Raw genomic sequence first — 13582 nt, 5'->3', positions numbered from 1 at the left:
TTTTTACTGCTTAAATAATGAGTAGCTCTGTTGCAGCCATAAAAATAATCAAAGGTGGTAGGCAGCATCATGCAACTGTCATACCAAATAGTATTACATAAACACTGCTATTGGTTTTCTTTTTGATTTGATGTAGTGAAAGTGCTAGCAGTCGCAGTCGTCATAGCTGAGTGCCTATGTAATAACAGCAACAATATGGAAAAAAACCCCTCACTCTCTCATTCAACATGAACTATCAGAAACTACCATGAAGTAAGAACTATTTTAAGAATACCTGAGAGGGGATCCTCAGATGACACAGAGTTTACAGACCTCGAAATAAAAAGTGTCAGCTAGCAAGATGGTTGATGGAATAAGATAAGAATGGGAAAAAAAAGGCATCAACTGAACATCAGTTACTAATAACAAAATACTCATTTAAGATATTAACAAAATAATGCCTAAAGAAAAAGTTTTAAAATTTACTTATATTTTCAAAAGGCTTTTAATAACATTCCTGACTACAAACCACTGAAGAACTTGACCTGTTAACAGAAACAAAACCAAAAACACTAAAAAAGAAAGTAGTTTATGATCAAATAGTAAAAGGTAAAAAGTAGAATTTATCATTATTTTATGCCTGCTTCTTTGCTTATATAAATTAAATGATGTTTTTGGAGACTGCAAGCATTGAACAGCATTGAATACTGCACGCAAATAAGCTAGCTTATGTTCGTCAAGGACGCTGTAGAAAGAAACCTTCAATTGACTGGAAAAAAAAAAAGTCTAGGGTAAGTAAATGACTGTATGATGGCAAATAAAACGTAAGAATGGTAAAGCCATCACATTTTAAAATATGCTAAATTAGTCTCATCAAGTCAAAACAGGAACCTGAGTCTCACTGAATGAAATTCAGAGACCTCTGGTTACTGTTCAGCTGAAGTCAAGAGAGCAATCAAGGTGTTGGGCTGCATAAGCATGGACTGTTAACTTCCACAAGGACATCACGTTCACTTCTCCACAGTGGGCTCAGATAGAGGAGAGAATAGTTACAGAGATGGAGAACACTGTGGGTGAGATGACTGAGTAAACAACAGAATAAGGAAAAAGTGATGAAGTACATAAAACAGAGCAGGGACTTTGGTTTTCTGGATTTTACTATGCTATAAAACATAGAACACCACCACATACCAAATCACACAAAGAGGTAAATAAAGAAAATAAATAAATCCTTCTACAAAGCTTCAGCATGTTTTGCACTCAATGCTGTGTACCAATGCCAAGAATTTAGCAAGAGACACCCAAGGCTGAATCACAGTTCACCCACCAATTTCTTTGCAACATAATAATAGAACTCTGAATACATCACTAATGAGCTCTTAATTTTTCTGAAGCTGAAATAAAAGCAGAATATGCAACGTCTAAACCATTCTCCACTTATACCTTCATTACAAAAGAACTATTACAGAAAGGGAATTATCCCCCATGAATCCACTCCAGAGCACTCTTATCTTCCTCTGAAGCAACTGCTGCTAGCCACAGAATACCGTCGTACCCAGGGCTCACATTTGAAACTCTCTTGTTCACTCAAGCTATGCTGCTTTTCTCTCCACTTTGTCTTATCCATTTTTATTTGTGCAGTTAATGGAAAATATTTCATTTGCATCTTAAAGTATTTAATTAATCATACACGCTACAATTTATGTTCTCAGCAAAAGTACATTTCACATGTTCTCATGTGGATAAATTGCACCTTCAAGGAACGGAAATTAGTGTTTTAAAATATTAATTAAAACTTAAATTAAATTTCCTAAACTTAATTTTTATGCATTACCAGTAGAGAAACAATGTCTCTAGAATTACAAACAACATCATAACAAATTTACTCAAAGTTGATAGGACCATAAATCTTTCTTCTAATTAAGCATTTTTCAGAAATAAAAGATGGCTGAGGATTAAACAGATACAGCTCCTTCACTTGTATTTTGCCAGATCAAGCTAAATACAGGTCACTGTTACCTGATAAATGACTACAGCAAAATGACTTGGGAATGCTTAAATCTCACTGTGCTTTCCAAATCCTTAGGTTTAAATCTCTCTGACACAAGTAGAGGCAATGGGAAAAAGTTGAAAACCGCTGGACATTGACTTATTCCCATTGAGACCTTTCTTTATGAAGTCATATGAAGAAATATGATGTAAACAGATACAGATTTTTCATACACTGGGGGAAGAGAAACAAAAGAGCAATAGAGGCTTGACGGCCATACTCAAGTTCTCAGAAAGTCATTACGTTAATGTAAACATTACTAAGGCTGCTGAGACATAAAAAATTGAATATGGCATACATAAATTGCCTATATGAAGGAAGGGCAAATGTGTGTGGGATGTACACAAGTACAAATTAATCTGGCCATTTTTCAAAGCTAAACTTTAGGGGAAAAAAAACCCAACAGACAAACAAACAGATAAAATAAGAAAGGTGCCTAAAGTTAGAATCTTAAATTCATATTAGATATCCCTTCCGATTTCAAAAAATGCTTAGCCCTCACCAGCTCTGCTGCTTACCCCAAGATCATGAAAAAAAGGTAATACAACAATATGAGGGGAAAGGCTAAATGAGATTACCTTCTCTAAATGACAAAGCTATTTGCATTTAAGTGGCATGCAAACAGTAATGACTTTTTGCATTTGCATAATAATTAAACAATCCTTTTAAAACAAGGTGTGTCTTATAGAAGCTTCACAATTATTAACTTCTTATCTTCAACTAACCCTTGGTTTACCTACAGAAGCTTTGTCAGTGCTGCTGTAACTTCCTGGGGCAAAACCCTAACTCTTATTTCTGTAACTTATGCTTTGTAACTGGTCACTGAACTGAACGACTATGTACACACACATAAACTGTTAGTTGATACCTTACATAAGTTAGACAGTGCTGAGTCACTACAGACTATGTTTTCATATATTACATGAATACCCATCTTAGATGGATAAAGCTATAATTTGATCTGAACATTCTAAACTATGTTTTTCTCACCCCCCAACATTTTTTTATATATAAAAAACTCAGTATTTTGACCCATATTTTTCATGCACCAGTTAACTAGAAAATTACAGAACCTGAGGAGCTCAGATAAAATTCATCAAGGGGATTAAAACAACGCATGCCTCCTCCCTCCAGTAGTGTGGGATGCTACTGGCATGTGAATTAAAGATTCTCAAGCCTTTGAAAAATGAGGATCCCTGAATTTTTAATTTTGTTAACTAATCATTAGAGGACTGGAAATTGCTGTGTTTCTGATTGTTTGATAGGTAGCTGCTTCCATAAAGCACATTTTTAATTTTGTAAGGGCTGGCCTGTTTCCCAGCAGCACATTGATTTGTGGGTCCACTACTTAGAGCACCTAGAGCATAATTAAATATTAAGTCCCTCCTTGATGTATGCAAGGTCTGACTAAGAGGATTAGTAGACACACTGAGGGTGGCTTTCACACATTTTCTGGTAATTGAACACCGCAATATCATTAAACTTATCTTTACTCAAAAGAAATCTACATTCATCCTTTACAATATCTGCTGTCCTTTTTTGTACCAAGGAATGGTAAAGGAAAAGAGGATCCCCTAAAAGCATGTAAGAAACGTCAAGCAAGTAAGGATAAAACAATCTGGAAGTAAGATAATGAACATACTTTTGAAATATTAACAATTTAAAGTTCATTTTAAAAAAACCCAAAATGTGATCAAGGGGTTTATTACTACTTCACTGGATGAGAAAGGATGACCAAATTAATAAAGGTGTGTTCATGCTAGAAAACTGATACCTACAGACGAGGCAGACTGACATAGCAGTCTGAGCACACATTTGAAAGATGTAATTCCTTGCGTCTACTTTTTGACCCTGCTGCACCCAGGATTACCCAGCAACCCGATAAAACTTTTAAATTGTGCTTCAACAGCCCCTTCCATAGAATGGGGTTGCTTTTGAAGGTCTTTGCACCTGAAGCGTTAACCTGCATGAGGAACTTGCTTAATGCTTTGCCAAAAGCTCACATACAAATCTCTCTCTCTCCACTTTTCAGCAGACATGTAACTACTGAATTCTGCAGTGTTCTTGTTTCATTAACATACCATGAAGGATTGTGAAATGTACCCAGCAAAAATACAGAGAATAAAGTTTTCAATATGCTATATTATTATGCTATTTTTTCTGTTTGTTAATTCACAAAATAAGGCAACAATCATCAAATAAGGTTACCACTTGCTTTTTCTAATATCAGCTTGTAGACTAGCATTTGACATCAGCTGACCAGAAGATTAAAAAAAAAGAAAAAAAAATAGTTTAAATAGTGGATCACTCATTTGTTTTCTTGGACATTTGTAAAGAACTCTGAATTTCAATGACCAATACCTAAAAGACAACCAATATGACTGTTCTCTCTGAATCACACGTTAGTTACCCAGCACAAAATAGTTAATGAAAACAAAGGGTTCTCATCTATCATATTTAGCTTGAACTCACATGAAAATTAGAATAATTTTTACATACAGGACTCTTATAATTGCACTCCATAGCAGGAACTGGGGTGAAAAACCAATGATTTTTATATATACACATATGTGTGTATATATGTAAATACAGCTTTCACTATTGCTAAATATGAAAACTACTGTTGAACTTAGCTAAATAATAAATACTATATACAGATAATTTTATATTACAGTATTGTAGACACATTTTTATACAATTAGCTCTGAAAGGTTTGAGCTTATCTAGCACCGTACTTAAGCTTTTCACTACATGGCTGCAAGCACTACTTGCTTATGCATCAGCAAAAGAGCAGAGCACCGAAGTGATCAGCAACTCTGTGTTATGAGCAAATGGACTGCTGGATAGAGTAAGTACAAACTTCTTCCCTCACAAGAAACAGGTATGTTTTCCTGCTCAAAACAAGGAGTACTCTAAAAATCCACCACATCTGCTGCTCAGGGGGCTGTGGGGGTCCTGGTGGCCAGCGAGCTACACGTGAGCCAGCAGCATATGCAATGCATTCAATTAATTCCTAAACCATCACCAGACAAAAAGCAAATGGATGCGAATCTCATGTTGTAAAGTTATGTACATTTTGACTTACCAGATTATGGGAGAAAATAAAAATGATCTTATTTTATATATTTCTCAAACAAGCGTAATGAGTCTTACAAGGTTTCTGTCAAATACAGGTTCTTTTTCTGTCTTCCACAGACATGAAAGCTATTATCTATCTGTAACTTTTTTCTTAAAACACACTCTAGTTGAATCTTTTAGACTTGAAACGCTTTTGGATTGGAAAGTGGGTCACAGGCAACACAAATATTGACAAAGGACTGAACTAAAGATGAAGAATCCAATCATAGACAGACACCTGAGGAGCAGTTGAGGAATTAAGTGCTGGTATTATTGTGAATGCAAGAGAAAAAGTAATTTCTAAAGAAACTAAAAGATAAGCATTTTCTTTTTCTTTTTATGATTTTTATTATGATTATTCCCTTGGACGATCTCAGCACAGTGAGTCAAAACAGATATTGTGTTTGTTTTATATGAATATAAAATATTTTTGTGCACAATTTTTTTTGAGGAACTATTAGAAATGTTCTGGTTTAGTTCCATAAGGCCTTGGCATGGGGTGAGGCGTTCAGAAAATGCACAAAAAAATAACTCTGCTTCTGAATAATTCTACATGCAGCAACTAATACTCATGATTTCAAAATGGCACATGCTTCAAAGACATGACTATTTCTTCCTGTTAAGCGTTAGTATATTTTTCATTGTACTTAGAAGACTAAATGTAGAACCTCTAAAAATACGTACTTGGATATTAAGCACTTCACCAAAATGAGTCATGAAATAAAGCAGTTCAAATATTAATGAATAATCAACAAGAGACATTTTGTATATGTGGAATTTTTAATATTCTACTTGATAAACTCAAGTGTTTTCACTCCCACAAACTTTCACTAGAAGATCCTTACCAGTCTTACATCAAGTTTTACATATACTTAAAAAATGAAAGCTAGGCATTTTCTCACCCTTTAATTTAGAAGGAAACTTAATTTGTCTTAGGCTTGAAAACTTGGAGAGTTTCTGTCTCAGTGGAAAACAAATAAATAGCAAAGAGTAACTTCTGTCAGCAAGGACTTGACTTTATTTTTTCCTGACTTTACATTGAAAAAGACTTAAAATTATTACTTGGGCAGTTAAAGTAAAGTATGTGCTGTTTTTAAGCAGCTACTGTCTTTCAGTTGTTAGGTGCTGCCTCATAAGACAGACAACAGCAGACTAACTATGACTAAATGCATTCCGTATAAATTAAGTCTTCCCATTTGAGAGTGTCCTTAATGTTCCTATTACATACTCACAGAATAATACTAAAGACCCCACGAAAAAAAAAGATAGTGGCCAGTAATTCTCATTCTAATTCTGACTATATTGTCACACAAAATAGAAGATAAAGAAGGAAGGTAAAATTGACAGAAACAATGGTCAGAAAAGTAAGAATATACAAAAATTTCAAAGTCAATGCTTGACATGGAGGAAAATCATTAGTGTTTACTCAAGCTCTGTATTATGTACTCATCCCAAACAAAAGCTGAAGAGACCATTAACTTTACTTCACTAGTTTTTCAAAGAATCAGAATGTATTAGAAACCTGATTCAAAAGAAAGGTAGGATTAGTTCTCATACCAACAGGACGCATTGCAACCATATATTGAAACCGGCATTTCATCATATAATCCTTGTATAAAAACAGTCTTATGCTATCACTTATAGCGATCAATATTAATACCTTTGTTTCAGGCCAGCAAGCTCTGAGAACAGCTTGTGTCCTGAAGTACACAAGTAGTCTGCTATCCTCATCACTGAGATGGAAGGCTTGCTCCAGAATTTGCAATACTCTGATGCGAGGCTTCACAGCTAAGGAGTCATCACCACAGAAAGGTCTCAACCACTCCAGAAGGTCATCTGAAGAAACTACTTTCTCCCTGTAATTAAACAATACTGTGTTAAATAGTCTTTGGTAATCCTAATGACAGACCCACATGTAGTTTCAAAGCTGTTAACAAGTACATTCAATGTAAAACAAATACGTAATGGGAAAGCTCACCCCTGTGAGGTGCAGAGAAACTAGCACTTTTTAGTGAACTTCAAATAACCATGTAATACCACAGAAATCCATCTATACAGTTACATACTCTCCCACATACTAACTTGACTGCCAATCCTATTGTAATGGTGCTGGATTTCAGCACCTGAAAAATCCAAGCCTTCTTATGGTGTCTGCTCCTGACTGATGCCTGTACTTCCATGTTGTCTGACTTTATGGACAATCGGCTTGACTGATTGCCTTTTAAATATGACATTTTTACATCTGATACTTATTCATATTACCCTATATTCTCTTTCTTTCCTTACAAGTCCCTTCTTTACACTCCACATACACAAATTAATTTCTCCTGATTGTAGGTCTAGTGATTTCTTTTTTTTTTCTGTACCACCTCTAGCCAGCTTGATTATTGTATGGTCTAGTATCATAATGATTGCAGAATGCCCATAACCCCTAGAAAGAAAGAAAGAAAGAAAAAAAAAAAAAAAGAGAGAGATGTTAAAACCCCTAAGTTTTGGGTTTTTCCTGACTTGGCTAATTAGAAAAACTCTTAATTAAATAATTTGATTCAAAAAGTATATTATATTGAATACATTCTGTGTGAAAGTATTTATAGTACACAGATTACCGTGAACTCACCAACCAGGTAGAAGTTGCAGACAGAAAAATCTGTTATGTCTCTTACAGGCTATAAACTAGCATGTAACAAATCAGAAAATGCTATTCTGCTATCTTTCAGTAGTATTTTAAACTAAAGCTATTTTTTTTCCTTAAAAAAAAAAAAAATCAAGAAAGTGGTTCCAGGTGGAGTGTGATTTATAACTAATGTTCCCTTATTCGTCTTAACAAGACAGATGGAAAAGTAATATCAGACAGAAAACACCAATTTAACCTGTCTTGCAGCTCTGAAATAATAAACATTGACAGCTCAGGTTTTCATATTACAAGGATTTCAATTTTACTTAGGCTTAATATTGTCTGAATGATACTGTTAGCTCAGAACTTCAGCTAAATTAGACATGTCTCTGCCATACAGCTGGCATTTAAACTGTAGATTAAAAGTTTGGGAATTAAGAGGACCTGCTGGAATATTTCAAGAGTTTTGTAGAGCTCACACCTGATGTTTATATATGTTTTCCTGAGGGAAAGATTTATATTTTGCAAATTGAATAGCTGAGGTTTAAGGAGATAAGTGAGAACAAGTATTTAAATGAATGTAAACAATCTCCTGTAATCACAATTACTTTCACTCCAGCTTATTGTTTCAGCAGTTAAATGTTGATGACACATACAAATAAAAGAGTCCAGAAAGTGTATCTCAGAATAAAATACTACTGACTCTCCCAGTCTACCTTGTAATATCACAAATAAGATTTACTGTAGATTTGGACATCAATTCAGTCTACTTCAGTATCCAATATTTAAATAATTTAATGTCAGTGGAGAAGCCTCCACATAATAGTACAATTGTTCTTTCTGGCTACCAGAGAGTATGGGGTTTTATTATCACATATGAGTTCTTAGTTTGTACATCTGGAAAAAGAAACCTGAATTTTTTTTTCCCTTCCTTGTCTTTACTAGAAATGCAATGGAAAATGTCAGCGAGACATACAGATCATTATGTGACCTGAAATAAGGACAACCCCAAAAGAGGAGAAAAAAATGTGGTGAAGCATTATACGGCATTTGTGAAACTGTTTCCGCACTATACCCTACAAATATTGACAAATTTAGATATCTACATTCAGATATCTGAAAGCGAGTCATTATTATTTGTAATTTATCCACTATACTGAAACAAAAGCAGTGAAGTAATCCTGGTAGATATTCAGTCTGCAGTAGTCACAGCAGAAAAAACATTTTCTCAAATCACCATAATACATAGTTATCTAAATTTTAGGTTCAGTGACTTGTTTCCTTCCAAATGACCAAGCAAAGGCTTCTGTCAGGGCTCAGATTTTGAACCTGATATATGATAGCCTGCTCTAGAATAAAGTTAAATACAAATCCATTACATATATACATATTCATGAAGAAAAATCATCCACATTCAGTATCATACCTTCGATGCTTTCACGAGAAGTATCTTTCAAAGTCTTAACCAAAGAAACCACACAGTAAGTTCTTACCCTTTCTCAACACTTGCATGCACTGCAGAAACAATGCCTTCTAGGATTCCAAGTGGATCTTTCACTGATGTAGATGACCCACCATTTCCACTGTTAAGGGAAGACATAAAATTACCATAAAAAAGGTCCTTAATATTGATCTAATTCCATCCACCTGTAGGATTTACATGAATTGTTCAATAATTACAGCAAATTTCCACTTTCCCTCTTAACTAGCACCTTCATTTTTATGTCAAAGTAATTCAAGGAGCAACAAGAAAAAAGACAGAGAAAGAAATACTAAAATACTTAAGTGAAACTTGAAAGAAAAAGAACAGTTAAAATTTAGCACTTGCAACACAGATTAGGTCAGCAAAATATGCACATGTAATCTCATTACCTTAAAGATCTCATCCATATCGACTAAACAGATTAAATGTTACACATAAATGCCAACATCTTTTATTTTCAAAAATCATCTTGCAGTATCACTATTGGGTTAAACCAACTGGACTGTAACCTGAGTCAAAAGAATCCCATATGTGGATTCAGCAGATTTCTTTCCCCACCCCCTCTGAGATTCATTTTCAGTTGGATCAACCAGGCTGATGCTTACCAGAACCAACAAAATTAAAAAGGAGGGAACATTGGTCAAGAACAGCATGTGGGAAAGTGGAGGATTAAGCCACCCATGAAACAGCATCCGCTGTGCGTGTGTAGGAAAAGAGAAGTGTGAATCACGCTCCCCATCAAATGTTCCAGTTATGATACAGTGTTCTTCCACAGGTCAAAAGGTAGTAAATATTGGGGAAAAAAATCACTAGGAAAAAAACGCCCTCACTCCTAATGTCATGGAAGTGATATTTTCTGCTAAGATTTTCAGCAAAGCAAACCTGAGATGTGACTTGGTGCTGGAAGCGGGAGGGATTTTACACTCCCTCTCTTCACGGAACCACTGCAGTGGTAATGATGCCTGGACTGAACTAGAAAAACAATAGTTTTGCCTATCTTGGAATTTGTCAGTACTGCACTGAATAAAGAGAAAGAAAGGCAAATAGTTCCAAAGTTAGCTTACTAAACCTAAAGTGTATTTCTCTACAGCTCATCAGCATATCAAAGCTCTTCTGCTACTAAAAATGTCAGCCTCTTCCTATAGGATCTCTTAATAAAAATGAATACGTGTCCAGACTACTCTGTTCTGTCCAAAGCCAAAATATGCTGTATAGCTGATTTTAATGTGTAAAAAGAACTGCAGTATTTCTCAATTTTTTGTCAAGAATTATGAGAGTGTTTATAATTTTGTCATTTATTACTTCAGTAAGATAAATCTATTGCCTGAAAAATGATTATATGGCATAGACACATGAATTTTTATAACCTTTAATGTCTTTCTGTATTCAGAGCTTTCATCTTTTCTATTTTTATTTTTATCTTAATAGGTGACCAGCACTTCAGTGATCAACACTAGATTTAAAATCAACATGTGACTCCATTCAGAACAGATGCAAGATAATTTGTTGCATGATGAAAGCTTCGTTTACCTTAGGCATTTTATATTGCTATACTGCACTCAAAAGTTTGAAGTAGGGGTAGAAAGCTCGTAACGCTAGCCTCTTCCTCCAAAAATAATGTTACATATGACTATGATAGAAATGTGATTGCTAATACCAATACCACCATATGGCTTCTAAATAAATTTTAGAAAAGTGAAGTTTAAATCTAGATAGTTTTCTAATCATCTTCAGAATGACTGGTAATAATCAAATTATAATTTTTGTAATTTATGGTACAGAAACATCCAGGATATCATATTCCCAAAGAGAGATAATGTCTGTCCAAAAGATAAAATCTATTTTCACACACACGCAAACACACACACAAAAATCAGTCTCAGAGGGGAAAAAAAAAAACAAAAAAAAGGTGTATTTTTCACAGAAAGGAGAAGAAAAAGAACTGAATGCTCCATTAAAAATAAAATAAAGAAAAAAAAAAGAAAAAAACCTCCTCATTTATATTACACCAATACTGCAGAAGTATGGAAATGGTAAAAAGAACAGCAGCATTAATCTTTCTACACAAGCAGCTGCATGCATTAGGAGGGGGTTTAAAATTTGTTTAAAAATAAAAAGCGGAGAAAACTTCAGATACATTCCCAGAGTGAAGACAGGTATTAATTAATATTCTGTTTACAGGCCAAATTTAAATTTTCCAGTATTATGCTTTTTTCTGTTTGTTTTGTTTTTGGTTTTTTTCCAATTAAGTTTGTAATAGAAAGACAACAAACAAAGGGCAATAACATGGCATATCTAAAGAAAACTATAGGAATGTGTATAAAACTTACATACTAAGAAGAGAATGATGATTTTCCAAAATAGAAAAGGACTGGGACTACAGAAATGGAGATTGTACTACCTCTACTTACCCTAAATTATTTTTAGTGTACGTAAGTAACTTTCGTATCAAAGGAGAACGAACAGCAAACCTTCTATTTTGGGTACCCTCAATTTTGGAGACTGGTTCTGAACAGTCCTAGCACTTGCTCTTGAAAAGCCCTTCATCTCTCTAATTAGAAATGAAAGTCTTTAGTTCCTATTGCAACCAGGCTTTGAGCACCTCAAAAAAAACTTGGGTCAAAAGAAATATGTACCCAAAAGTTACTGGGCATTTCTGAAAACAGAAAAATGCTGTTTCAGATAATAAATCTGTGAAGCTGGTTCTCAAGTACAGCAGATGCACAAACATTTACAGAAATCTTCAAGTTTGTCATACGCAGACAGATACTATTCTACTAAGCAGGAGGAAAGGAGAATCTGAACAGTAAGTTATCTAGAATAAGGAAGTATCTTAAAAAGAAATCTAGAAACATTGAAAGCTAGCATTTTTTTTAAGCTTAGTATTTTCTTTACTGCCTAATGGTTAGAGAAACTAAAAAGAGATTACAGCTCATGAGACAAATAATTGTGTCAAGCTTCCACAGATTGCTGCCTTGTTCTTTTCTTAATAATTAATGATTAAAAATAAGCAGCTACTAACAGAAACAAATATAATTAATGAAAGATTAGTCTTCCACACAGATTATATGCTATTTTATGCATGTTTCAAACAACAGAACAGGATTCGGTGCTCACCTCAAAACTCCTAGGCATGAGCCTGGTGTAATTACACTGATAAAGGCTTATTTTGATTTCAGTTCAGCTTCAGAAAAAGCGATGCATATTTAATCAAGTTCCTCAAATCCAATAAAGTACAAAGAATGCTTGAAAGGAGAATAAATTAACTTCATCTAAATCTCTTATCCTAATTATGGTATTCCTTGGGAATGCTTGATATCGTCTTATTTCTCCAACCTTATTTTCCTTTTCCTGTTTGTGCTTCCTCTAACTATCAGGAAAATAAGAGAATAATCTATTGTTGGTGTGATCATTCAAAGCTGGGGAAAAAAAGTCATAATGCCAAATCATCATTTCCATCAGAAATACCATGAAATTATGATATCCAAGTTACAAAATTACTCTGTACGACCCCTGCTCAAGTGAGACGTGACAGTAAAAAATCCGGGTTTTTTCCTTCTAAGTTAGCTACTCAGTGTAATAAAGCTGGTTTTACCTTCTTCACAAAACACTGGCCATGAAACAAGAACTCAACATTTCACCAAACCTTTCCTGCTCGTTGCCTGGTGAATGCTTCCAAAATCTCATGAAATTCTACATCCATCTGGACACGAGTTCAGTGTTACAACTTTACAACTGCTACTTTGAAGGTTATTTGTCAAAGAATGACTTTTCCAACATGATCTCTTTCAAAACTATTGTATAAAATCACCACACTGTATAACATAACAAAGCTCCAAGAAATAAACCTGAAGAGTTTTCCCTTGAAATGTTACATTTATTGAATAGTAGTTTGTCATTCCAGGTACATAGGCAAGACTACTTCTTTCATTGTAGTTTTTGCCCATTGACCCTGAAATGCAAGTATCACACAAAACGTGGCTAGCTTGAAAGCGTGTAGGATAGAGATGCATACAATTTTATTCACAGCAACAACATTAATACCAGCAGCCTTAAGAGATGCCAAGCAACAACCTTTCTTCTAATTGCTCCCTATATTTAGAGTGATACTAGATTACAATATTAACCTCTTACTGAATTTCATAATAGGGAGGATATTATTTCAAGTATTTTCTATTTTATTTTATGCCAGATTTTCACTTCATGCTTTTTATTATCGTAGTAGACAAACCTTCTATAGGTCACTGTCTGTTCACTTATCATCAATTATATGAAATGACCTTCCTCTTCCCCCCAAAGAAGAAAAAAGAAAGAAAAAAGAAGGGAAAAAAGAAAAAAG

General features: G+C 34.4%; 1 protein-coding gene across 5 annotated transcripts in view; it reads right to left on the bottom strand.

Moving 5' to 3' along the window:
• Positions 1-13582, bottom strand: part of NBAS (NBAS subunit of NRZ tethering complex) — a 179588-nt gene that overhangs the window by 34731 nt on the left and 131275 nt on the right. For all 5 annotated transcript variants that reach the window (XM_075750595.1, XM_075750598.1, XM_075750596.1 and 2 more), the window contains 2 exons: positions 9254-9343; positions 6807-7002 (listed from right to left, as the gene is read on the bottom strand). In XM_075750595.1, coding sequence (XP_075606710.1) covers positions 6807-7002; positions 9254-9343 — 286 coding nt within the window. The remainder of the gene's footprint in view (positions 1-6806; positions 7003-9253; positions 9344-13582) is intronic.

This window comes from Balearica regulorum, chromosome 3, assembly GCF_011004875.1.
Source record: "Balearica regulorum gibbericeps isolate bBalReg1 chromosome 3, bBalReg1.pri, whole genome shotgun sequence".
Classification (NCBI taxonomy): Eukaryota; Metazoa; Chordata; class Aves; order Gruiformes; family Gruidae; genus Balearica; species Balearica regulorum.
This window is presented reverse-complemented; position numbering and strand designations above follow the sequence as displayed.